This window comes from Urocitellus parryii, chromosome 15, assembly GCF_045843805.1.
Source record: "Urocitellus parryii isolate mUroPar1 chromosome 15, mUroPar1.hap1, whole genome shotgun sequence".
NCBI lineage: Eukaryota > Metazoa > Chordata > Mammalia > Rodentia > Sciuridae > Urocitellus > Urocitellus parryii.
Window position 1 is genome coordinate 42,744,095 of NC_135545.1, and position 27,852 is coordinate 42,771,946.

The 27,852-nt window shown below is 41.8% G+C and overlaps 1 protein-coding gene and 1 long non-coding RNA gene across 4 annotated transcripts; one reads left to right on the forward strand and one right to left on the reverse strand.

The window, feature by feature from the left end:
* Positions 1-3,944: 3,944 nt before the first annotated feature.
* On the reverse strand, positions 3,945-5,818 carry LOC144250384 (putative ATP-dependent RNA helicase DDX28). Its single transcript, XM_077793168.1, has one exon. It carries the CDS (start codon positions 5,780-5,782, stop codon positions 4,160-4,162), a length of 1,623 nt encoding a protein of 540 aa, XP_077649294.1. The 5' UTR covers positions 5,783-5,818; the 3' UTR covers positions 3,945-4,159.
* Positions 5,819-5,847: 29 nt separating this feature from the next.
* On the forward strand, positions 5,848-27,588 carry LOC144250387 (uncharacterized). Of its 3 annotated transcripts, none has more exons than XR_013342473.1 (6): positions 5,848-5,929; positions 10,774-10,915; positions 21,456-21,547; positions 22,672-22,732; positions 25,573-25,677; positions 27,264-27,588. It is a non-coding gene; the product is annotated as an uncharacterized LOC144250387 (long non-coding RNA). The 3 variants fall into 3 exon arrangements; XR_013342475.1 differs by having other exon boundaries at positions 25,573-25,648; XR_013342474.1 differs by lacking the exons at positions 5,848-5,929; positions 10,774-10,915 and adding exons at positions 13,748-14,058; positions 14,488-14,557.
* The last annotated feature ends 264 nt before the right edge of the window (positions 27,589-27,852 follow it).

Sequence of the window (27,852 nt, forward strand, 5' to 3'; positions counted from 1 at the left end):
AGGAGGTATTCTACCTGCTATTTCCCTCCTTTTTGAGGATTAAAGATTAAGCATCACATAGTATTAACCAACTGGCAGCCATGAGAGAATGGATGAAGAAAAGCCCCTTAGACTGGGAAGAATATGGTTACAAATAAGTCAGAGTGAAAGCCTATAAGAAGAAGGAGTATAAAGGATGGCTTTTAAATACAGATCTACTCTCTGCCAATCACTGAAGATACCAGCATAAGCTGCAGTAATTCCTTATGATAAGCTAAACCAAGGCCCTAGCTGCAGCACCATTGAAAATCATTTGCAATCATCTCCAGGGCTTCTCCTCAAATTTTCGTATATATGAATAACTTTATATTTAACACAACAGCAACAATATTTTTTTATTTCTTTAAGAAATATAGGAATTAGGGCTAGGGTTTGGCTCAGTGGTAAAGCGCTCACCTAGCATGTGCGAGGCCCTGGGTTCGATCCTTAGCACCACATTAAAATAAAGGTGTTGTGTCCAACTATAACTAAAAAATAAGTACTTTTTAAAAATTAAAAAAAAAGAAATACAGGAATTAGAATTTTAAAAAAGATGATGCCTTAGATGTCCTAGGTAAATAAATGTCCTCTCTACAGGAAAGCTCAGCCAGCCAGCTTCTGTGACAGTGGTTTCTTGGCACGAATTTTGGGCCTGGGGCAGCCCAAGGTCTTTTCTGCCTCTGCTGGAGCATGGCATTTCTTGGGAGCCCCTCTGCCTCTCTGGTTTGGCTTCTGGGCTGGCTTCTCTGCTGGCTTTTCTGCTTTGGCCTTTGGTGGAGTGGCCAAGGGAGCATCTCCATAGAGCTGGTATCCACCAACCAGGCAGTATGTTTCCCCATGCCAGCCCACCTGCATTTCTTCACATCCTTGGTAGAGGACATGGTGGTATGTAGGTGTAGAAGGAGACATGGGAGGCACTGCTGCTGGAAAGAAAACCAGAACTGATTAATTGCTTCTGCTTTGTACAGTCTGCCCCCAGGACCTCGCTCTCCTGTTGCTTCCTGTTTCTGACTGAAGCCCTCTTCTCTGCTTGGCATTCAAACACAGCCTTTGCCTGTGACCTCTATGGATGCTTTGCCTATCTCCTCAAGGGATACTGTCAAAGTCCTTGAGTTCTGTGGAGCCAATGGAAGCAGCAGGAAAACAGTCAAACCTCAAAATATCCCAAAAAACTGTCCCTCAGTCTCTCCCTTCTATAACTGAAAAAAAATTCTTAAAATCTATCTTTTCTGAAGCTTTAATAGAAATAATTTTCAAGGTTTGGAAAAAATGGTCTAATATAAATTGGTTTAGGGGCTGGCATTGTAGCTCAATGGTAGAGTGCTTGCCTAGCATGCGTGAGGCACTGGGTTTGATCCTCAGCACCACACAAAAATAAATAAATAAAAATAAAGGTACTGTGGTCATCTATATCTATAAAAATACTTAAAATGAATAAATACATAGGTTTAGACTCCCCACCTTGACATTTCCTGTTGAGACCCATTTATACAGTATGTTTCAATAATATTGAAATCTAGCCCAGTTTTTATAGATTTTTCCAATGCATTTTTTTTTTCTTTTGAGATATGTTTTGCTATTTCTTTAAACTGCCCTGGTATTGAGCTCAAGCAATCCTCCTGCCTCAGCCTCCTGAGAAGCTGAGACTATAGCTGTACAGCACAGTGCCCAACTCTATAACTTTCCACAGGCTATATCCTGGGGCAGAGGATCAAAAGATTAAGATCCAAATTCTGGGTACCAAGTTTCGGCCCAAATAGCCTTCTCACATCTACTTCCTGAGACATCATTTCCTCAGACCTCCAGTCTCAGTACCACGTCACCTCTCTCCGAGGCCCTTATGTTCTTCCCAGCTGCATGACACTACTCTTTTCCTCAGCAGATAAAACTGGGATGTGTGAGGGGGCCATTGTGGGTGTATCCCCGATAGTATGGTAAAGGTGCCTGGGTCTGAAGATGAGGTTCATGAGAAGCTGATAGCTCTTGCTTCAATTGCTCCAGTTAGCATTTGATAACAAAAGCACACTAGGTTTCTGTAAGACTCTTATAAAGGAAGGTCTGGAGAAAGCCTTTTGTTGATTGGTGTCTCACCATGTTACCCAGGTTTTACTATGTCCCCCACCCAGAAACTTGAGTCCAACTCCTGGGCTCAGGTGATCTTCCCACTCAGCCCCTCAAGCAGCTGGCACTATAGGTGTGTACCAATGTGCTGTGCTCTGAAGGAAGCATGGAGGTGGGGAGGCTAAATGGGAAGGCTAGATTGATTAGCACCTATCTGAACACTTGCCCTCAGCAGTCAGCAAAAACACTGTGGGTCCTTGAGAAAGCACCAGACCACTGGTCTAACTCATGGGTAGGGAAGTTCTGAGGTGTGATGGGAAAACCCCAAAGGAAGATGTGGCAGTCAAGTGAGGTTGTATATTTACCAGGGGCTCCATTACAGGTGCCTGGCCTAGGCCTACCTGCTGCTCTGCTCTCCCAGGGGACAGCAGACAAGTTAGACTGAATATAGAATATCCGGTCAGACACATTCTCTGAAGCAACCAGATACTCTGGTGTCCTGTAGAGAACTTGTAGGGAAGTTTTCTATTGTTACCCTGCCATGGAAACTGAGGATGTCATGTCATCACTACTCAGGAAGGCCATGGAAGGTGTGTCTTTAGGCTTCAGATCCTTGGTATTTTATGGAAAGCAGGGCAAAAAGAAGAGAGCTCTGTCTGGACCCTCCCTTTTGGCCTTCCCCCATATCCTAATCAAATAGCCACTGTCTGTGGAGCACAGCTGGGGGTTGGGTACAGCCCATGACCACAGGGAACAAGATTCTGAGAAACACAAATTCTGGTCAGACAGTTATGATTAAACAGAGAGCTAGGTTGCATATCCCTGACGCTAAGTATTTACCTGTTGGGAGAAGCAGAGATTTGAGTGGATTAGGGGATCAGAGAATGCTTCTTGGAAGTAGGCCTGAATTTAATGAGTTATACAAGTGGAAAAACATTCCAATTGGGAATAAAACAAAGAAGCCCTTCTTGACCTCATTCTGCCCCAAAGATAAATCCTTTGATGGATTGAAGATGTGGCTCAATGATGTGTTCACTTAACATACACGAATCCCTGGGTTTGATCCCAGGCACCATAAAAAAAGAAAAGAATTCTTTGCACCCTCACCTTTTCACAAATGCGTTCTGAAAAGGAGCCTAAGGACCTAACCCAAGTCCGAAGTGGTGTTTTACTAAATAGTAGAGTTTCATGTTGGAGGTCCAGATTTATAACTGGTAAGACAAATCTGTAACATTTCAACAAGATGGACACTGGGAAGGGTATTAAAGGTGATCCAAGGCAAAAAAAGTTTCTACGGTGACTTTTTAAAATAGGAATGACAGGCCTATTTTAGCATAAAATTTGAAACATGTTTAAGACAAAATGACATAATACAAAATTAACACATTATTCTTTCATACTCCTTTTTTCAAAAAAAGGCAAAGAAACCATGTGTGGTCATGCAAGTCTGAGTCCCAGGACTCAGGAGGCCAATAATTTTTAAGCTATTCTCAGCAATGTAGCAAGACCCCGAGGATGTAGCTCAGTGGTAAAGCACCCCTGGGTTCAATCTCAAATACCACAAATAAGCATTAAAAAAAGGGAGGTCAGCTGGGATATAGCCCAAAGGTAGAGTGGCCCTGGGGTGAAACCAAGTACTGGGGAAAAAAAAAAAGAAACAATAAGGCTGGGGATGTAGCTCAGTGGTAGAAAGGTTGCTTTCCAAAGCATTGCAAAGAAAGAAAATAAACTCAACAGGTTCTTTGTCCTACATGTGGCAGTTAGGCATATGAATTATCAGAACACAATGAAGTCTTCCCCCAAAATAATTTTTGTTTAGGTGGCCCATAAAAGCATCATTTATTGCTAGAAATCATGACATCACAAAAACTAAAATGCATTTTATTCTTCATATTTTATATGAAAGACTACGTTACTATGGTCCATTGCTCCATTGCTGGCCCATAGCTTATCTTTCAAAGCTGCAAACAGCTCACCAGGCCTGAGGGGCATTAAGGTCAGCCTAAGTGACAAGTGTGTTCATCCACCCAGGATACCAGGAAAGATCCCTAATCCAGAATCCCATTTTAGTTAGCCCAAATCAAGCTTGCTGAGGCAAAGGCTCTCTCACTGAGGATGCCAGTCCTGGAAGGGTTCTCCTTCTACGAGCTGCCAGTTCAATCTTCTGAACCAGGCTCACATCCCATGGATGGGTCACAAAGCTGATGACTGAGCCTGGCACCTCGCTCCCAACACGGCCTACCCTTCCTGCTCTGTGGATGTAATCTTGCAGGGTGAGGGGAAAATCATAATTGACAACCAGTTCCACATGGGTGCTGTCTAGGCCACGAGAAGCAATGTCTGTGCAAAGCAGTATGTCTTGGGAGCCCTTCTGGAAGCACTGGAAGATACCTGCCCTCATTGAGGCTGGCATTTGCCCCTGAAGCCTTAGGTGTTTGATCTTATGGTCATCCAGAATATATCCCAGCCAGTTCACAGTGCTAGAACTGTTACAGAACACCAGGACTGTTCCTGAGCATCCAGTCTTATCTGTTTTGTCACGCTGCTTGAGGATCTGTACCAACTCTGTCACCTTGTCTGTTCCCTTCAGCCTCATAAATGTTTGTCTGACATGAGGCATAATGCAGTGGAGCTTGGAACTGGTGATGGTGGTGAGAGAGGATGGGCTCCCAACTTTACTCAGCAACTGGCTCACACCTTCAGGAAATGTGGCTCCCACGAGCACTAATTGAGCTTTGGGATTGAAAGGGTCTTGTAAATCAGCTGGGCCTTGGGCTATATGGCTCTTTTCCAAGATGTAGTCCACCAGGTCCTGGAAACTTTCATCCAGCAGTGTGTCTGCTTCATCCAACACCATGAAGGAGAGTTGCTCCAGGGTGATCAGTTGACTCTTCAGGGCCTTCCATAGAGCCCCCGGAGTGGCAACTAGCACCTGTGCTGAAGGTTGTTTGGACAGCTGCAGCCTGATTCTACTCATGCCATGACCTCCTCCTAGTTCTTGTACCCGCAGGCCCAACGAGCGGCCTAGCGATTGGGCCACAGCCTGCACCTGTTCTGCTAATTCTCGGGAAGGCACAAGGACCAGACCTCGAGGAGCAGGTCTGCGGTGGGTTTCCAGAGCTGGACGATCAACAAGCCTTTGCATCAGCGGAAGTAGATAGCTCAGAGTCTTGCCACTGCCCGTTTCTGCGGCGCAAAGGAGGTGGTGGCCGTGAAGCAGTGGGGGTATGGTGCGTGACTGCACGGTGGTGGGCCGAACGACTTCGGGAGCAGCGTTGTGCAGTGCGCGCAGCACCCCAGGCTCCAGACCCAGGTCCGCGAAGCTGCCTTCGGACCGCAGGCCCTGCAGCGCTGGCGCTTCCAGTTGTGCGCGCTCGATGGAGAAATAGTCCCGATGCGCGCGCCGATGCTTCCAGCCACGCGAGGCGAGCGCCGCGCATTCCCAACGGCCCAGCGTGAGGCGCGCTGGCTGGTTTAACTCAGGCCGCCGCGCCGAGACGAGTAGCGGTCCCGGTCTTACTAACAGCGGCCGCTGGGCAGTCCGACGCCCGCTCTGTCGCTGTTCCTGCCGCCGCTGTAAAGCCCGCGGAATGCGCACCACTGTCAGAGGTTCATCCGGACCGCGGGCCGACAGATCCCGGCGGGGCGCCTGCAGCAACCGAGCGGCGAGAGACAACACCAACGTCGGACGCGCGATAGCCATGTTGCCCTTCTTGTTGGAGAGGCGCACGTCAGTGACGTCACGTATGCGTCGCTTCCTCGCCTACGGTGGCTGGCTCGGCTCAGTAAGGTGCGGAGCTGAAGACGCGTCAGAAATTGGGGAAGATCCCTACATTTCAGTGACTGCTAGGTCTGTAGATCAGCACCGCGATGGCGACATCCAGACCTAGTCCGCCTTTGGGTGGGGAGCGCGGTGGAGGCTGGAGCATAGGGTAGCAATACCTGGCGTCAGTGGGGCCCTGGTCCTATGGACCAGGTGTGCTGGTGTCTTCTGGAGATCGGGTGCCCATCCCTTGAGATCTTGTTTGTCGTCCTCATTGCCCCTGTTGATGGTTTGTTCAGTGCCAGGCTCCCCTTGTAAATTCTGAAGGTGAGAGATGCCACGAAGTTTCCACAGATATGGACCCTGCGGAAATACTGGTAATACGTGTTTTCCCAGCGTCTGAATGAATGGTAGGCCTGGGGACTGACACGAGGGTGTGGAATTATAAATCTAGGCTCAATTCCCGCTCCACTCTGGCTTAGAACCCTCAATAGAAGGTTGTGTCCTTTAACTCATTTTTACTCTGAAGTGTGAGGTAAGGTGATAAGGCTTTCAAGTGGTGACATCTCTTCTTTACATTAAAAAAAAATTATTTTTAAAGCCAAATTTAACTCTCTGCTTCCTTGTCACCATTCCCAGCTTCCCATCCTGAACGCACCACTCTAGCAGCCAGGTGTGCTGGTGTCTTCTGGAGATCGGGTGCCCATCCCTTGAGATCTTGTTTGACGTCCTCATTGGTAACTCCTCAGATAGCATTAAAGATCCAGAAGTCATCAGCTTCATAGGCCTAGTCAGTCAGAATATTTGAATTAAAATCAGATGTTTAAGTTGTAAAAGAGAGTTACACTAGTCATACTTCCTGAAAAGTTTTGAAAATGGGGGCCAGATCTTTGTAGTCTGACGTTCTGGGGTGGGGGGTAAGGTAAATGTTTGTGAATTGATTACATGGAAAGTTCTTTTTTTTCCCCCCCAAATATTTATTTTTTAGTTGTAGTTGGACACAACACCTTTATTTCACTTGTTTATTTTTGTATGTGGTTCTGAGGATCGAACCCAGGGTCTCCCTGTGCCAGGCGAGGGCTCTACCCCTGAGCCACAACCCCAGCCCACATGGGAGGTTCTTTTTTTTTTTTTTTTTTTTTTTTTTTTAAAGAGAGAGTGAGAGAGAGAGGGGGACAGAGAGAGAGAGAATTTTAACATTTTTTTTTTTCTTAGTTCTCGGCGGACACAACATCTTCGTTTGTATGTGGTGCTGAGGATCGAACCACCCGGGCTGCACGCACGCTAGGCGAGCGCGCTACCGCTTGAGCCACATCCCCAGCCCCACATGGGAGGTTCTTAACGTGGAATATGTGGTTTAGTTTCACCACTAGGTGTTGGCCGTTCCTATCTTCAGGTTGCATATCTGTAGATTCAAACAAGTGTGAATTGAAAATATGCTGGAGATAAATGTGCCTGAGACTAGTGGGATATCTCAGTTGGTAGCACTCTTGCATAGCAGGAGTCCTTGGATTCAGTCTCTGGCAGTACACACAGACACAGAGGCACACACACATATACACAGGAAAAAGAAAAGAAAAAAAATTGTCTGTATTGAACATTAAAAGAATTTTTCTTTTGGTGGAGAAGCCTTGAACTGAGAAACTCACACATGGTAGGCAAGTGCTGTACTACCATTAAGCTACATCCTCAGCTCTTTTTAAATTTCAGGTTGAAACAGTATCTAACTAAATTGCCATCTGGCCTTGAACTTGAAGTCCTCTATCAGTCTCCCAAGTAGCTGGGATGATAGGTGTTTGCCTCCAATTTACCTTCTATGCTACTTTTATGATTCTTTCTAAAAACATAGAGCTCTTGTCTGAATAGCTCCTTGGATGTCAGACCTGACAAGTTTCCTCCTTTGTCATGTGCCCTTGCACCAAACCAAAACAAATAATTATCAGAAAAGAACAATACATATGTATATACATGCATTAAAATTGTGTACAATTATTCAGGGCAGGGTTAACTGATTAGGTATGCATCTGCTTTCTCATTATACTAGAGCCTTTATAATATAATTACCTCAAAATCTTATAGGGGTTAGAGGTTTTAAGGGTCTGTCTCAGCCCATTGTCCCTAATTTCTTGTCCTATCATCAGACACTGCCTAAAGTCTCTCTCTTTTCCTGATGTTCACAGCAGATATTGCATAACCTCTAATTGTTACTGAAACACATGGCTTAAATAGTTACTTCGGAAATAGGAAAGATTTGCTTATTAAAAAAAAAAAGTGAATTCCCAGGAGCAGGAGCTTAGTATGTTTCATGGATCTCAGGTAATAATGATTTAGTCATTCATTTATGTATTGATTTTAGAAATATTTTTTGCTAGGCGTGATGGCTCATGTAATCCTGGCAGCTCTGAAGACTGAGGCAGAAGGATCACAAGTTCAAAGCCAGCTTCAGCAACTTAGCAAGGCCCTGAGCAACTCAGGGAGACCCTGTTTCAAAGTAAAACATAAGAAGGGCTGGGATGTGGGGCAGTGCTTAAGTGCCCCTGGGTTCAAGTTTCAATTCCTGGTACCCCCCCCCAAAAAAAAAGAAAAAAATAAACAAAGAAAGAAAGATTTTTAAGACTACACATGTGGCAGGTACTGTTGAAAGAGTGAACTGTGAACAAAATTCCTGTTCTTTTGTGGTTTATCTTTTTGCCTAATAAACTAATTATTGGTTTGGGGTAAAACTTATTTATTTATTTATTTTGTGGTGAGGATGAAACCCAAGGCCTTGTTCATGCTAAATGCTAGGCCAGCCCTGTACCACTGATCTATTCTCCTAGTTCAGGCAGAGGAGGGGCACATTTGCAGATCACCAGCAGTTAGCTGATATTTTAAGCCATGTGAGTAAATAAGTTTACCTGGGCTAATGATGGGAATAAGAATGGAAGAGGGCCTAAGACTAAGTAGAAACCCTCATATGTGTAGGAGAGTTTTCAGTTGGGGACAGAGGTCGAGGGATCCAGGAGTGCTGGGTCAGGGAAGCCCAGGAGGGGGAGAAGAAGGAAGATGTAGGGCTCCACTATGTCTCTTGCTATAATTGAAAAATAAGTGATCAGATAAATATCTAGTAGATACTTTCAGGTCATTGGTGTCTTTTGTTGGCGTAGTGAGGCAGAGTAGGCCTAGGAGTACAAAGCAAGTCTGAACAGTATCAGTAACTGAGCAGAGCATATTTACTTAGTAAGCTTTGGACTTTTTCAAGGAGATTTTTTTTTTAATATTTATTTTTTTAGGTGTAGATGGACACAACACAATGTTTTTTTTTTAATGTGGTGCTAAGGATCGAACCCGGGTCCCGCGTGTGCTAGGTGAGCACTCTGCTGCTGAGCCACAATCCCAGCCCCAAGGAGATCTTAATTATTAGAGTAAAATATCAACAGTAGTTACCGCTTAAATACAGGATTTTGATTTTGTTTTTGTTCCTGTTGGCTCTTCAGAGTATTCCTAGAATGTGACCTCTTCTTACCACCTTTACTGCAGTGCAGCTCCTTGGTCTGAACTTCCATTATCTCTCACATTGATTACTGGATTGCCTTCTACTGGTCTTTCTATGATAATCCTTGTCCCCTACAGTTTGCTGTTAACACAGCAGTCAGCTCATGCCACTCCTCCTCTTACAACCCTTTACTGGCTCAGGTACTCACTCTTATCTTCTTACTGCTGTTATTTCACATATCTGACTTCTGTTACTATCTCTTCTCTTTCCTGTGATCCAATCATGTTGTTCTCCTTGCCATTCCACCAACACAAGGTCCTGCCTTAGGAGAAGCACTGACTGTTGCCTCTGCTATGCATTCTTCTATTAGAGACCAATTTAGCAAACTCAAATCTTTGTTTAAATCTTGTCTTCTGGGGCTCGGGTCAGTAACTCAGTGGTAGAGTATGGACTTTGCATATGTGAGACCCAGATTTCAAACCCCAACATCCCCCATCACCCAGGAAAAAAAAAATTGTCTTTTCATTGAACTTGTGTTGATTTCTCTATTTAAAACAGCAACCCAGGGGCTGGAGTTGTGGCTCAGTGGTAGAGCACTTGCCTAGCATGTGTGAGTCACTGGGTTCGATCTTTAGCACCTCATATAAATAAATGAGTAAAATAAAGGTCCATCAACATCTAAAATAAATAAATAAATAGCAACCCAATCCTACCAGGTTGGAAGGCTGAGGCAGGAGTATTGAAAATTTAAAGTCAGCCTCAGTGCCCTAAACAACTTAGTGAGACTTTGTCTCAAAATGAAAAATAGAAAGGGGCTGAGGGTGTAGCTCAGTGATTAAGTATTTCTGGTACAATCCTCAGCAAATAAGTAAATAAATAAATAAATAAATAAAATTGCAACCCAGCCAAGACTGGTGGCAAGTGCTTGCAGTCCCTAGTACTTGGGAGGCTAAGGCAGGAGAATCACTTGAGTCAGGAGTTGGAGACCAGTCTGGGTCATATAATGAGACCTTGTGTCAAAACAAAAACAAAGAAAAAAAGCTAAAAAACTAAAAATAAGATTGCTGCACTTTAAGAAAAGCAATGTTTGCAGTCCAATCCCTGCTCCTTTCTCTTCCAGGGCTCAGCCAGTTTCCAAATCTGTCTTGTAATTATTTCTTACTTGTTATGCTTAGTGACTTTTTTTTAGTGACTTTTGTCTGTGCTCCTCCAGTAGCGTGAAAGCTCGCTGAGCAGGAATTTTTGTCTGTTTTGTGTTCTAATGTATTCCAAGAGACTAGGAGAGTACCTGGCAGAGATTAAGCACTTAAAGAATGACTGAACATGCATATTTTGTAAGATCAGACAAAAGGAACGCAAATGACTGTGGGTTGGAAGGAAAAAGGAAAACCTGTCCTTGCTAAGAGAAGGGACTGTTTCCACTTGAATTTCTGACCCTTATTTTCCTGTTCTTCAGGTGAAACAGAGGAGGAATGATTGTGAATAGTGTCTCTCTGTGCTACCACAACAAACTCATCTTAGCCCCTATGGTTCGGGTCGGCACTCTCCCAATGCGGCTGCTGGCCCTGGATTATGGAGCTGACATTATTTACTGTGAGGTAAGTGCTCCTGGTTTTCTGGGAGGGCTTTCCCACAAAATGCAGCCTCCTCATTTGGATGTGGGAATGGTCAGGAGTGGGGGAGGCAGGATGGGAACTCCCCACACAGGTGTTCATTGAAGGAGGGGAGCAACAGGCAGGCACTGATGAGTTCTGTGGGCCCTACTGAGGGCCAGCATCCTGGGCAGCACAGAGGAATTTGGGTTACTGAGATGAGTAGATGAGCATCAAGTTGGGGAAGTGCCGTGGCCCCTGTAGGAGCTAACATACATTCAGTACATCAGTAAATGGACTCGGAGGTTAGGAAGAAGAGGAAAAGGACCAGAATCAGGCTAAGGAAGTTGGATGAGGTTGGTTTTTGGTTGCCATAGGATTTTCTGGTGGTGATAGCTGGTGGGCCATTAGATACACTTGCAGACCGCTCTGGAGAAAAGTAGGGCTTCAGACCCAGGTTCAAAAATATCTGTCAGGAAAAATAGAATTAAAGGAGTAGCTAATGTTGGATGATGAAGGAATGTGAGCAGTGGTTCTCAATTGAGTATGTATCAGAATTAATCTGGAAAGCTAGCTGCTGCTTTTCTTTTTTTTTTTTTTTTTGCTAGGGATTGAACACAATCCCTTTACCAACTGACCAACTGAGCTACATCTCCAGTCCTGGAGAGCTTTTCTTTTCTTTTTAATATTTATTTTTTAGTTGTAGTATTTTTTTTTAGTTGTAGATTAGTTGGACACAATATCTTTATTTTATTTATTTAGTTTTATGAGGTGCTGAGGATCGAACCCAGCGCCTCACACATGCTAGTTGAGCACTCTACCACTGAGCCACAGCCTCAGCCCCTGGAGAGCTTTTCTTAATCTTCATGTTTTCCTAATGAGTGAAAAGTTTAAGAGACTATCCAGGTACTTCTGATTTTTTTTTTTTTTTTTTTTTTTTTTTTGCTGTGCTGGAGATGGCACCCGAAGTTCTGTGCATGCCAGTGCTCCACTGCTGAGCTACACCCCCATCTAAGATCCTTTCATCTTTAACAGCCATTGGTAGTGGGGGTAGGATGACTGTGGCTATAAAAGGCAATGGGGGGCTGAGGTTGTGGCTCAGTGGTAGGGTGCTCGCCTAGCATGTGCAAGGTGCTGGGTTTGATCCTCAGCACCACATAAAAATAAATGAATAAAAATAAAGATAGTGTGTCCAACTACTACTAAAAATATATATATATATTAAAAAAATGCAATGGGAAGAATCCTTGTAGTGATGGGATCGTGCTGTGTCAGTGTCAGTGTCCTGATTGTGATTTTGTGTTATCCTTAAGATGTTGCCATTGGGGAAACTGGGTAAAGGGTACTTGGGTCTAGGATCTCTCTCACATCTTTACAGCTGCATGTGAATCCACAGTTACTCTAAGATAAAATGTGTAGAGATTAGGGAAGGTCTGTGAGTGGACTTGGGGAAACACCCTAGTCCTGGGTAGGAGTGTTTGGGAACAGGAATCAATGTGAGAAGTAAAAATGTGAGAAAATAGGCAAATTAAAAAGAGCTTACTGTCAGAGAAGGCCAAACTCAGGTCTGTAAACAATGTCAGATGGTATAGAGAGATCCAATTGCAAGAAGACTGGTAGTGGTATATGTGAGAATGAGGTGACTGGGGACAGGTTAGGAGTTAGAGACTTAAGGATGAATAGTAAACAAGGAATCAGAAAAAGGACTGCTGGCTACCACTTCAGGGATTTAAGAGGTTAAGCGTAGAAAAAGTATAGGCAGGTGGCTTGAGGTGAAGGAAGTAGGGTGAAGTGAGATATTTATAGAAGAGTTGCATGTTTGAGGAATAAGAAGAAGGGAGGAGTTAGAAGTGAGGTGGGTACCAGAGGTGATGGGTAAGGCCAGTGGTGAAGTGGAGTAGATTTTTTTTTTAATTTCTTTTGGAGGGGACAGGATTTTTTAATAATATCTTTATTTGTTTATTTATTTTTATGTGATGCTGAGAATTGAACCCAGTGCCTCACACGAGCAAGGCGAACACTCTACCACTAAGGTACAGCCCCAGGTCAGGGACAGGATTTTTTTTTAATATTTATTTTTTTAGTTCTTTTTTTTTTTTTTTTTTTTTTTTTAGGTGGACACAATATCTTTATTTTTATGTGGTGCTGAGGATCGAACCCAGTGCCTCACACATGCCAGGTGAGCGTGCTACCACTTGAGCTACATCCCCAACCAGGGACAGGATTTTTTTTATTGTTATTTTTTGGCAGTGCTGAGGGTGAAACCCAGGACTTTGCATAGCTAGGCAGGCACTCTGGGACTGAACTATATCCTCAGCCTAGGACACAGAAATTTTTTTTTTGTTAAATTTGTTCTTTTTTGTTTTGGATGACAGGAGAGTGTATTTTTGTATAATATACATACATGGAGTATAACTTATGCTAATTAGGATCCTATTCTTGTGGTTGCATATGATGTGGAGTTATCGTGGCCTTATATTCAATATAAGGCTAGGAAAGTTATGTCTGATTAATTCTCCCCTCCTCCCCCACCCCACCCTGCCTTCCCTTTGTTTCCCTTTGTCTAATCCAATGGATTTATATTTCTCCTCCACCCCCCCCCTTCCACTGTTGCTGGTTAGCATCCACATACGTGAGAAAACATTTCGCTTTTGGTGTTTTGGGATTGGCTTATTTCACTTAGCATGATATTCTCCTGTACCATCTATTTACCAGCAAATGCCATAATTTCATTATTCTTTATGGTTGAGTAATATTCCATTATGTGTATATACCACATTTTCTTTTTCCTTTTATTTGTTGAAGGACACCCAGGTGGGTTCAATTGCTTAGCTATTTGTGACTTGAGCTGCTTAAACATTGATGTGGCTGTGTCACTGCAGTGTGCTGATTTTTAAAGATGTTTATTTATTTATCTCCATTTATTTTATTACCAAGTGCCTCACACATGCTAGGCAAGTGCTCTATCACAGAGCCACAACCCCAGCCCCTAGTATGCTGCAGCCCCTAGTATGCTGATTTTAAGTCCTTTAGGTATAGACTGACTGAGATGACTGGGTCAATTGGTGATTCCATTCCAAGATTTCTAAGGATTCTCCATACTGCTTTTTTGGTGGTTGTACCAATTTGCAGTCCCACCAACAATATATGTGAGTACCTTTCTCCCCACATTCTTGCCTTCATTTATTGTTACTTGTACTCTTTATAATTGCCATTCTGACTGGATGAGATGGAATCTCTCTGTAGTTTTAATTTGCATTTCTCAGTTTTGCTAGAGATGTTGAATATATTTCCATATATTTGACAATTTGTTTTTCTTCTTTTCTGAAGTGCCTATTCAGTTCCTTTGCCCATGTATTGATTGGGTTATTTGTTTTTGTGGTGTTATGTTTTTTGAGTTCTTAGCTCTATCTGTGGTACAAGTGATAAAGATTTTCACCCTTTCTGAAGGTTCTCTGTTCATGTTCTTGATTGTTTCCTTTATAGTGAAGAAACTTTTTAGTTTGATACCATCCTTTCTGTTGATTCTTTTTTCCTGAGAGAGAGAGAGAGAGAATTTTTTAATATTTATTTTTTAGTTATCGGCGGACACAACATCTTTCTTTGTATGTGGTACTGAGGATCGAACCCGGGCTGCACGCATGCCAGGTGAGCGCGCTACCGCTTGAGCCACATCCCCAGCCCTCTGTTGATTCTTGATTGTTCTTCAGGGGTCTTGTTGAGGAAGTCATTTCCTAAGCTAACATGATTTGGGGTTGGGTCTAGTTTTTCTTCTAGTAGGTGCAGGGTCTCTAGTCTAATTCCTAGGTACTTGATCCACTTTGAGTTGATTTTTGTGCACTGTGAGAGATAGGGGTTCAATTTCATTCTACTACATTTGGATTTCCAGTTTTCTTAGCACCATTTGTTGAAGAACCTATCTTTTCTCCAAGGTATGATTTTGGCGCCTTTTTTTCTATTCCATTGATTCCATTGGTCTTCATGTCTGATTTTAGGGTATGGGATTCTTTTTTTTTTTTTTTTTTTTTTGTGTGGTGCTGGGGATTTAACCCAGTACATGCAAGGCAAGCACTCTATCAACTGAGCTATATCCCCAGCCCACAGGATTCTTTTTTAAAAAGCATTTATTCTTAAGTTTTAGGTGGACACAATATATATATCTTACATTTATGTGGTGCTGAGGATTGAACCCAGTGCCTCATGCATGCTAGGTGAGCACTCTACCACTGAGCCACAACCCTAGTTCCCCAAAGGATTCTTGGTGAGGTGGTGGGTCCTGCCCTTGTCTGAGATGGGCCAAGGAGGCAAGGGGAAAAGTGGTGAAACAGGAGGGAAGCCAAGGGTTTGTATGATGAAACTTGTAGGAAGGCAGTCTTTTGTTGGAAATGAGGGTGGCAAGAAGGGTTTGAGGGCCTGGGGTTGTGGCTCAGTGGTAGAATGCTTTCCTCTCATGTATGGGGCACTGGGTTCAATCCTTAACACCACATAAAAAAATAAAATAAAGGTATTGTGTCCATACAACTAAAAATTAAAAAAAAGAGAAGAGTTTGGTTTGTAGGGACTTGACTAATGTAAGAAGTTGTGTTTTTGTTTACATGGAGTCTAAAAACCTAAATGTTTGCCTGGCAGCTATGCATGCTATGTAGTGCTAACTTGCAGCCTTATAGGAAGGAGATCTGAGTTGCCTGGTGGGGATTGGGATGCTGGTACTTGCAGCAGGTCAGGGGCTGAGGTTTCCAGGCTCTGGCAAGGTGAAGTGAGAGGGAGGGTTGGAGGAATGGGGCACATGTTCTCCAGAGGTTTTAGGTGGGAGGCAGAAAGGGAGATTTCTTAGTTCAGGATGACAAAGGCCTAAGCATGTTCTGGGGCAAAGTTCTAGAGGTAGTTAAAATTGAGAAAAAGGCAATAGTGCCTACATTATTCATCCACCTTGGGCTTTAGTTTTCATGAGCCCCAGAAAATGGACTTGATTTCTCTGAGAGTGATGGACAGTATAATACAAGGAGGAAGGGTCAATGTCTCTCACATAGCAGTGCCCATAGGCAGCTATGCTTCATTGACAGCACTGGACCATCAGTTTGTGCCAGTGAGGGGTCACGAAAGGGAAGCTGGGCAATAGAAGCAGAGCTGCCACTGAAATCAGAACTCTGTTGTGAGGATCCAGATCCTCCATGGCTAATTCTTTAGAATTCTTAGGGTTGTTTTCAAGCCCTTTAGAGGTTAAGAGCTCAGGATTTATGTGATGACTTTAATATGTGGCCCTTCTAATTGGGCAAAGTTTTCCTAATCAATGTGACCAGTTCTTATTTTCAGGGTCCTATTCAAGTTCGGAGCTGAGGAAATTTAATTTAAACACATTAATTTTGTTTTAGGTACTTCACTGTGAGAGACTTGGCATAGCCTCTGAACCAACAAGGGGTCTCTGAATAGAGAAGATCTAATCCTGCCAGGCGCTATGATGCACGCCTATAATCCCAGCAGCTCAGGAGGCTGAGATTGGAGGATTGTGGGTGCAAGGCCAGCCTCAGAAATTTAGCAAGCCCCTAAGCAACTCAGTGATACCCTGTCTCTAAATAAAATATTTAAAAAAGGGTGGGAGATGTGGCTCAGTGATAAAGGGCCTGTGGGTTCAATGTCTGGTATCAAAAAACAATACCACCACCAACACCAAAAAAAAAAAAAAAATAACCTTGTTCTTCCACAGAGTCCTAACTCCTACGGAGAGAAGATGATAGGCAGTTAGGCTCCTACTTGCCTTAGGTATTTGGCTGGGAACTGGGCCTTGAGACCTGGTCATGGCATAATGTGGTGCCTGGTGCCTCCTGGTGGTTCCAAGAGTTGCTCTGCAGGCCAACTATGTGCTGCTTGTATGTTCTTTCTGGGAGAACCAGATAGAGACTCAACTGTGGGATTTGCTAACTAACTAGTCCACCTACCTGGTATAGAACCTAGGGGTAGAGCAGCATGCAGGCACTTCCTTAACCCATAGAGTCCTGAGCACCTGGAAGATGAGTCTTAGTTGAAAGAGCAGTAGTCCTTCTTCCCTAGGGTCTGCACTGTAAAATTTCCAGGAATTCCCCAGAGGTTGCATTTCTATTCCTTTTTATAATAACATGGGACTCCAGTTGCAGGAACTGAGAAGACAGAAGTTAGTGTTAAACCTTTTAATAAGTGGGATCAAGAGAGAAGGCAGTGTGTTTTTAACAGGTACCAGGGTGATTAAAAAGAAAAAAAAAACTTTCCTCCCTTGTGGTAGAGTGCTTGTTATCATTTGAAAGGCCCTGGGTTAATCCCCAGCATTGCAAAAAAAAAAAAAAAAAAAAAGTATTTTTCTGTGCTGGGAGTATTGCTCAGTGGAAGGGCAATTAGATACTAGCATGTGTATGAGGCCCTGGATTCAATCCTAGCACTGAAGATTTAAAAATTTTTTTTTCTTATTGAGGAAAAACACATAAAATGTATAAATTTTAACCATTTTTTAAGTGAACAGTAGTATTAGTATATTCACATTGTTGTGAAATAAATCGCCAGAACTTTTTCATTTGCAAAATTGAAACTCTATACCCATTAAACAGCACCTTCCTTTTCTCCTCTTCCTAGCTGCCGGTCACCACCTTTCTGTTTAGAAAGTAAACTATTTGGATGAATGTTCTGTAAGTTTTTGATGGGCTTATTTTGTTTTAATTTGTAACTACTGGAGATTGAATCCAGGAGTGCTTCACCACTAAGCTATGTTCCAACCCCTTAATTTTTTTTTTAATTTTGAGACAAGGTCTCACTAAGTTGCTTAGGGTTTCATTAAAGTTGCTGAGGCTGGCCTCAAATCTGTGATCCTCCTGCATCAGGCTCCTATGTTGGCAGTGATTACAGGTATATGCCACCAGGCCCAACATTGATGGGTTTATTTTAATTAGCATAATGTCCTAAAAGATCATTCATGTTATAGCCTGTGACAGGATTTTCTTCTTTTATGGCTGAATAATATTTCATTATATGTGTCTGCCACATTTGTTTATCCATTTTCTCATCGGTGGACATTTGGGTTGCTTCTGCCTCTTGTGATTTGTGAATAGGACAGCCATGAACAAGCTTGTACAAGCATTCTTGGAGACTCTGCTTTCAGTTCTTTTAAATATGTACCCAGGAGTGCAATTGTGGGATTATTGCATGGTAGTTTATTTTTTTTAATATTTGGAGGAATGTCTTTATCAATTTCCATATGACTGCACCCTTTTGTAACATTCCCATCAACAGTGCACAAGGATTCCAGTTTCTCCACATCCTCAAAAACACATTATGATTTTCTTTTTAAAATAGTAGCCATCCTAATGATATCATTGTTTATCTGGAAATGTCAATATTAATTTTTCTATTTTTTGTGTGTGTGGTAGTGGGGATTGAACTAAGGGATGCTCTCTACCACTTTGCTATATCCCTAGTACTTTTTATTTTTTTATTTTGAGACAGGGTGAGTCCAGCCCTGGCCCCAGGAGGATCAAATGTATGCCCATTAGGCTCAAGGGATACTACTACTGCCCCTGCCCAGGTTCCTGCCTGGCTGCATAATGTAATTGTGTGGATCATGTGCTCCCTTGAGAGCAGTCATTGTTCTCCACCTAAAGCCTGAAATTAAGCAGGCTAAGAATGTCTTGGTGACATAGAAATGACCATGTCTTGGGGCTGGGGTTGTGGCTCAGTGGTAGAGCACTTGCCTTGCACATGTGAGGCACTGGGTTTGATCCTCAGCACCACGTAAAAATAAATAAATAAAGATTTTGTGTCCATCTACAACTAAAAATATATTAAAAAGAAATGACCATGTTTCATATAGGGAAGGGACCTTAGGATCCTTGGAGTCAGGATGGCTTCAGTACTTGGCCTGGCTGTGACTTGAGCAAGTTATGTGACTTCTTTCTATCACAATTTCTTATCAGTCAAATGAAAATTATGAGCCTTAGCTTACTTAAATTGTACAGTTAAAGTGAAGACGAAATAAGATAAGGAGTAGTAGTAGTTTGTACACCTTAAGCCCTGTGCAAATGGAACTGCTTGTGGTGAACTGAGGTTTTTCTTCTAGTTTATTGATGAGGCTGATTCTGCTTTGATTAGAGTTGTGGTAATCTTTGAGGTTTCTAATACATACGTATGTACATATACACATATATATATCAAATCTTGATATTTCACAAAAAGTCATGACTCAATTTTGTCAAATTCTCTTTTATTTACATTTTATATATTATGAAAAATTCAATATTATGAATCCATAAAACCTAGAAAATGAAAATCCTCCATAATCTCATACTTAAAGAGTTAATCAAGCTGGGTACAGTGGCACACTTCTGTGATCCCAGTGACTCAGGAGGCTAAGGCAGGAGGCTACCCTCAGCAACTTAGCAAGACCTGTCTCAAAATTAAAAATAAAGAGGCCTAGGGATGTAGCTCATTGGAAAATTACCCCTAGTTTGAATCTCCAGTACCAAAAAGAAAGGTTAATTGTAGGGTTTTGCATGTAGCTCAGTGATAGGAACTTCCCCAGCATTCATGATATTCTGGGGTCATTCCCATGTACCACCACCACAACAACAAGAATTAAGCATAAAGGGGAATAATGTGGGTTTTCCTACATGTATGCTTTGAATACTGTAATATACAAAAATATGACTTGTTTATATCTATGGCCCCTTTCCATGGGATCCTGTCACACATACTGCTTTGGCACTTACTTTTCTATTTGGACAATTTTGCATGTTGCATACATTAGAATTGCTTTCTCTAGTGCCTTTATTGGGGTTTCAGTATTTTGCTGTTATTGATAAACGTTGTCATAAATACACCCAAGTTTTTGTGGTTCTCTTACACTTCTTGTGCCAGTGTTGAGCTGTCTCTGGGAGGGATCAGTTCATTTACCTCTCCCAGCATGTCATTGTGTTCACCCTAGTCTTTTTAGCCTTCTAATCTGTTTAATGCCAGAATGTAATTACAGATTCCATTTAAGGAAATGCTTTACATACTTTAGAGATCTTAGTTCTCTAAACAGCCTTCAAGATACACATATTCACCCATCTGCCAAGTATTATCTTTTTTTTTAAAGAGAGAGAGAGAGAGAGAATTTTTAATATTTATTTTTCAGTTTTCGGCGGACACAACATCTTTGTATGTGGTGCTGAGGATCAAACCCGGGCCGCACACATGCCAGGCGAGCACACTACCGCTTGAGCCACATCCCCAGCCCCATGTATTATCTTTTTATTAGAGTAGTCATCTTCAAAAGTTAATCATGGTAGTAGCTTCATTAAGAAGGAAAGTAATGACATGACAGGCAAGTAATGTTCTATTAAGTTGTTAATGTTCTATTAAGTTGCTGAAAACACTAAAATCAGTTCATGACTACTGAACCAAATGACCCTAGGGGAAATACAAGATTAGATTTTTGCTAGCCTGTTGTCATATTTTCATTATCTGATCAGCACCTAAACTTATTTTACGTGTGTTTCTGTTCAAAGACATGTTATTTATTTATTTAGGCACTAGGGATCAAACCCAGTGCCTTGTGTATACTAAGCATGAGATTGACTGTGTCGCTATACCGTCAGCTCTAGCCAATATACCATTAATTCGTTAATCTGAACTCAAGAGCCAATGACACTATATGGTCATGCCTACCCAATGCTTATCGAACAGAAATGTTTTGTCCTTTAGGTTCATCACAGCCTTCTTGTGCTTAAGAGCACTAGATAGAACTTCAGCCCTGTGGCTCCAAGCAGAGCCATTTTAAACAGTGAGATCTCTAACAGAAAGCACAAAAATACAAAAAAAGGACTAAATATGCCATAAAAAGGACATGATTTTACAGTATGAGAGCTCAAATAAGGGGATGAGTGGCACCTTTTTTGACCTCAACAAGAGATGTGTATGTCAGGTGACTCAAATTTGTTGTCATTTAGCATAGATCTCTGAGTGACTGAAAACACATGTATTAATTTAGGGTTATAAATCAATTTTACTGAATAGATGCGTTTAAAAATGTGCAACTTCAGATAATAGTGAAGATTGACTGACTGAAACAGGGTGTTCCTCCACTCCAGTTTCCTGACACGCTCTAAGTAATTAAGAAATTATTACTTGAATGTCATGTGTAACTAATTAGAACAAATTAAAAATTTCTTTTAAAATGAAATCATCACTCGCTGTATGTACCTCAAAGGGCCATCTTTTGGTACAGTTTGGACCAATATTGAAACACAAAGTTCAGTGTATGTACCTTTTTTCCAGTATTTCAAAAAATCATAAAGTACTAGTAATCACGCAGAAAGAGTGCATAAAATCCAAACATGCAGTTTAACAAATAATTATAAAATGAATCATCCATTACCTGGATCGTGAGATGGACCATCATCAGCACCTTAAATGCCTCTCAGTTCATACTTATTTTGAAGGAAACATCTATGATCCATTTTTATCTCAAGGTTATACTTGACTGTGTTCACTGCCAGGGCTTAGGCAAGTCTGAACTTGCATCCCATGTGTTTGTGTTTTCTTGCAGAGGTGCTCAGAACAGTGGATTTTGTGGCCCCTGATGACCGAGTCATCTTCTACACCTATGAAAGAGAACAGAGCAGGGTGGTCTTCCAGATGGTAGGAGACCCTAATGTCAAGTGTCCTCCTAAGTCTTCCTCTCTCCTGGATTTCATTACTTGGGTCTTGTGCTGATCACTATTGAGTGCCTGAGCTACTTTGCACAGCAGGGACTTCCTGAAGACTTGACCATTTTTCAAAGGGTCATTCCTGAGTACTTACAGTATTGGAGACAGATTATGGAAATCAAGCTGTCACAGTCTGTTACATGTCTCCAGTCTCAGATTTAATTTACTTAATTAAAGGGATTTTCTGTTTGGCATGACTTCTATATTTGTTTTTCTCATCCATAGCATTGATTATTCATGTTGTAGTGTTTGCTTTTGTGTAGACTATATTTAATTCCTATCAAAGGAATTAGATTCCTTAATAGTAATTAAAATACTTAATTTTTTGTTTTTGTGTTTGTTTTTTGGTAGCAGGGATTGAACTCAAATGTACTCAATCCCTGAGGCACATCCCCAGCCCTTTTTATTTTGTATTTTGAGACAGGGTCTCAAAAAAAAAAAAAAAAAAAAAAGACTAAGTATCTTTGAGCTTCGCTAAGTTGCTGAGGCTGGCTTCAAAGTTGTGATCTTTCGGGCTGGGGATGTGGCTCAAGCGGTAGCGCGCTCGCCTGGCATGCGTGCGGCCCGGGTTCGATCCTCAGCACCACATACCAACAAAGATGTTGTGTCCGCCAAGAACTAAAAAATAAATATTAAAAAAAAAAAAAAATTCTAAAAAAAAAAAAGTTGTGATCTTTCTTTCTCAGCCTCCTGAGCCCCTGGGGTTATTACAGGTATACACCACTGCACCCAGGTAGTTAAACTTTATGTTAGAGTTGTAAGGACTCTATCACTCTTTTCTCTTGTTCTGGACATTTCTAGGTGCTTTTTTAGAAATCTTGAGTGCTTTTTTTTTTTTTTTTAAAGGGATCGTGGTGCTTTTTTACAAAGTGTGTAGACATTTTGTCTTTCCTCTGGAACTCTGTTCAGATGAAGTCTGTCATTGAGGGTGGTGTGTTTCATGGACTCAGAGACACAGTGAGAGGTTCATGAGCACTGACCCATGCATGCTTTTGAGTCTACCATCTTCTTTCAGTTTGAATGATCATTGCCTTTTTTCTTTTCATGTTTTTCCAGATAAAATAATGTAGGTGGTATTGACATCAACGTGGGCTGTCCAAAAGAATATTCTACCAAGGTAAATTGATTTCTTTATATTTATCAGAAGTATCCTATGGAGATTAAAGGAAGCTAACAAGACATGATGGCTAGGTACAATACCCAGTTCTGGACTAGATCCTGAACTGGATGGGGAAAATGCTTGAAAGTCTGTCAGTGAATCAATGGGCAAAACTGGAACAGGGCCAGGTATGATGGTCCATGCCTGTAATCCCAGTTATTTGGAGGCTGAGGCAGGAGGATTGCAAATATGAAGCCATCCCAGGCAACTTAGGAGGACCCTGTCCCAAAATAAAACAATAAAAGAACTGGGGATGCAGCTCAGTGGTAAAGTATTTGCCTAGCATGTACAAGGCCCCAGGGTCAACCTCAGGTACCGTTTAAGGGAAAAAAAAGCAAAGAAAAAATAATATGAACAGGGCTTTGTCTTGTCATAAATAATACTGAGACATACATACATTTAAGATTATAAAGGATGCAGTATAAATGTCGTATCATAAGAGATCAGATCAGAAGGCTATGGTAAGCCTGAGAACAGAGTGGAAGGGAGCCCTTAAACTTGTTTCTGATGAGGAAATGTGGTCCTTGAGGAAGAGATATAGACAGTATGAAAAGATTTCCATGTGCAGGAGCATGGAGGCCCCTAGGTAGTGAAGACAGAACTGTGAATGGCTCATTTTCATCAGAGGACTGGGGAATGGGAGATGAAGAGGAAGCAAAAGAGCATAGGATCACAAACTTTAATTGGGATCAGATCAGCTGGACTTGGACTTCGGGTATCTTTGGCCTTTTTTTTTTTTTTTTTTTTTGATAGGGAAGCCATGTATCTGGAGGATACATGGCAAAAGACTAGAGGTCTGGTTACTTGGACTTGGCTAGCAAATTGTTGGGTGTGGGATAGTGGGATAAGTGGTTGGGGTTCAGGGAGGGTAGACTGGCAGCCAGGAAACAGGATTCTTGTTTTTTTTTTTTTTTGATATTTATTTTTTAGTTGTAATTGCACACAATACCTTTATTTCACTTATTAAATTTTATGTGGTGCTGAGGATTGAACCCAGGGTCTCGCACATGCGAGGCCAGTGCTCTACTGCTGAGCCACAACCCCAGCCCCCTGGGATTCTTGTTCTTTATCTGTAATCAGGAGCTAAAGAAAGGACAGATTTGGAGCAGATATTAAAAGCAGGTTGAGGTTGCTGAGGGGACTCCTGCAGTGATGTCACTGGGAACCTTGTTGTAGGGTGAGCAGAAAGTCGACAGTGTAGACTTAGTAGATGTCCTCCTGGCCCATTGTCCAAAGTCAGCTACTATGCTCTGAGGAGTCACCCATCCTGACACCAATGCTTTAGGTAAGGAGGCTTCAGAATGTCTGCCTGCCTGCTTAAAAAAAACAGAGGGCCCTACTTACACAGTATATTTGGAAAGTCAAAGAAGAATATAAGGACATTGGCTTGGTGTGGGGAAGGAAAGTTGAGTTTTATTTCATCTTATGTGGGTAGTAAATTTACACTCCAGAGGTGCTATTTAAAATAATTAGTAACTGGTACTAGCCAGTCAGAACAGATACCAAGCAGTATGCTGTAGTGGCACATGCTGGCTAACTATCTGCTTTTTTCTCGTGGTTCAAAAAGGAAGCTGCATAAAAAGTATAAATTTAGGGCTGGGGTTTTGGTCAGTGGTAGAGTGCTCTGTGTGAGGCTCTGGTTTTAGTCCTCAGTACTACATAAAATAAATAGGGGCTGGGGTTGTGGCTCAGTGGTAGAGCGCTTACCTAACACAGACAAGGCCCTAGTTTGATCCTTAGCACCACATAAAAATTTATAAATAAAATAGGGGCTGGGGTTGTGGCTCAGCGTAGAACGCTCGCCTCGGCCTCACACGACGTTTGAGACCCTGGGTTTGATCCTCAGCACCACATGAAAAAATAAACAAGTGAAATGAAGGTGTTGTGTCCAACTACAACTAAAAAATAAATATAAAAAAATTAAAAATAAATAAATAAAATAAAGGTATTGTGTCAAACTACAACTAAAAAAATAAACATTTAAATAAATAAATAAATAAATAAATAAAAGGTATTGTGTTCAACTTCAACTAAAAAAATATTTTTAAAAAGTATAGATTTAGGTGGACCTAGTGGTACATACCTATAATTCCAGTGACTCCAGGAGCTACAGCAGGAGGATCTCAAGTTTGAGGCCCACCTCAGCAACTTGGGTAGACCCTGTCTCCAAAAGAACTGAGGGTATAATAAAGGACCCCAGTACTAAAAAAAAAAAAAAAAAAGTGGAGATTGAAAGTCTCGGGCTGGTGGCTCAGAGGTAGAGCAATCACTTAGCATGTGTGAAGCCCTGGGTTCGATCCTCAGTACCACATAAAAATAAATAAATAAAAATAAAGATATTGTGCCCAACTACAACTAAAAAATAAATATTAAAAAAGTCTCTTCTCTAATTGGAAAAAACAGTAAAATTTTTTAAAAATATCTTTTGAACCTCTTTTATTTTGAATGTATTGTCTATTGAAAAAAAGGAAAAAGAAAAGAAGGAAATTCCATTGTGGAAAATTGCTGTGGCAGGGGAGTGAGCTTGAATTTTTGACCCTGTGATCCCATAAGGAAGGGCTGGATTGTGAGTGAAGTGAAGGACAAATAGAGCTTGGTGAGTGCCCAGGCTTCCTTGAGGCCTCTAAAGTTTGTATCGTGAGCTCTCTAACCTTTGTATCTCATATGCAGAGGTAGTGGCTCCTCCACTCTCCCAATTCTCAAAAATAGTGTTTTTTTCCCTAGTACCAGGGATTGAACTAAGGGACATTTAACCATGAGATCTACCTCAGACCTTTCTATTTTTTATTTTGGGACAGAATCTCACCAAGTCGCTGAGGCCATCTTTGAACGTGTGTTCCTCCTGGCTTTCCCTCCTGAACTACTGGAGTATAGGTATGCACCACTGTGCCTGGCAATCTGTGGTGAGTTAATGTTCTCTCCGATTGAATCTGTCATCCTTACATATGAAATTAAAGTGTAACAACTGAAATTAAACCTTCTGAGCACATCCTGTGAGCACTCATTAGTATGTGTTGTGTATAATATATTTATTGGATTTGTTTTTCTCCTTCAGATTTTTAAAGATTCTCTTCTCTACTACTCTATCCCAACACAGTGATTATTAAAGTAATTCTTTGCATTGTCTAGATGACAGGAAATGTAGAAAATTGTAAAGAGTGAGCTGGGTTGTGGCTCAGTGTTGGAGTGTTTACATGTGTGGGGCACTGGGTTCGATTCTCAGCACTGCATAAAAACAAATAAGTGAAATAAAGATCCATTGACAACTAAAGAAATTGAATAATAAGAAAATTGTAAAGAGAGTGAGGTATGATGGCACATGCTAATAATTCCAGCTCCATGGAAGGCTGAGGCCTTCCACTTGGAGGTTTGAGGTCAGCCTGAGCAATTTCTGAGACCCTGTCTCCAAATAAAAAATAGAAAGTGCTGGGTATCTTGGTCAAAGGTAGAGCAGCCTGTTATTAATTTCCAGTATACTCCAGATGGACAAAAGAAAATGGAAGGAAAATGGTTTTGATAATGTCCTTAGAAATCTTGGGAAGAGTATGTTTACAAAGAAGAATGATAACCAGTGAGAAGGAGTATAAAGATGACTTTTTTTATATACTTTTTAAATAACTTTCCTTTTTTATATGGTGCTGAGGATCAAACGCAATGCCTTATCCCTGCTAGTCAAGTGCTCTACCACTGAGCTACAGCCCCAGCCCAAGGATGGCTTTTAAATACAGATGCAATCTCTGTCAAACTCTGAAGATACCAGCATAAGCTGCAGTAGTTCCTCATGGCAAGTTAGACCAAGGCCCTCTCTGTGACAACATTGTAAATCCTTTGCAACCATCTGCAGAGCTTCTCTCTCAAATTTTTGTGTATTTGAATAACTTTATGATTAACACAACAGCAACAGTAAATTTTTAAAAAAATATTTATTCTTAAGTTTTCGTTAGACACAATATCTTATTTTACATTTATGTGGTGCTGAGGATCAAACCCAGTGCCTTGTGCAAGCTAGGCGAGTGCTCTACCACTGAGCCACAACTTCAGTCCCAAATTTTTTATTTCTTTAAAAAAATACAGGAATTAGAATTAAAAACAAAGATGATTCCTTAAATGTCCTAGGTAAATAAATGTCCTGTCTACTGAGCAGCTCAGCCAGCCAGCTTCTGTGACAGTGGTTTCTTGGCACGAAATTTGGGCCTAGGGCAACCCAGGGTCTTTTCTGCTTCTGCTGGAGCTCATCGTTTCTTGGGAGCCCCTCTGCCTCTCTGGTTTGGTTTCTGGGCTGGCTTCTCTTCTTTGGCCTTTGGTGGAGTGGACAAGGCAGCATCTCCATAGGGCTGGTAGCCACCCATGCCAGCCCACCTGTGTTTCTCCACATCCTTGGTAGAGAACATGGTAGTATGCAGGTGTAGAAAGAGACATGGGAGGCACTGTTGCTGGAAAGAAAATCAGAACTGATTAATTGCTTCTTCTTTATACACTCTGCCCCCAGGACCTCGCTCTCCTGTTGCTTCCTGTTTCTGACTGAAGCCCTCTTCTCTGCTTGGCATCCTAAACACAGCCTTTGCCCGTGACCTCTATGGATGCTGTGCCTGTCAAAGTACTTGAGTTCTGTGGAGCCAGTGGAAGCAACAGAACAGTCAAACCTCAAAATTATCTCAAACAGCCCTCCCTCAGTCTCTCTCTTCTACAACTGAGAGAAATTTTTTAAGATCTGTCTTTTCATGGGCTGGGGATGTGGCTCAAGCAGTAGCGCGCTGGCCTGGCATGCGTGCGGCCCGGGTTCGATCCTCAGCACCACATACAAAGATGTTGTGTCCGCCGAAAACTAAATAAATAAATATTAAAAAAAAAAAGATCTGTCTTTTCTGAGGCTTTAATGGAAATAATTTTCAAGGTTTAAAAAATATTATAATATAAATTTGTTTAGAACTCTTCCTAACTGGCAGCTCCTCCTGGACACATTGTTACAGTCTGTTTCGACACACTGAATTCTAGGCTAGTTTTTATAGATTTTTCTGATGCCTTTTTTTCTTTTTTTTTTTTGACATGGTGTTTTGAGATGGTGTTTCCCCAGACTG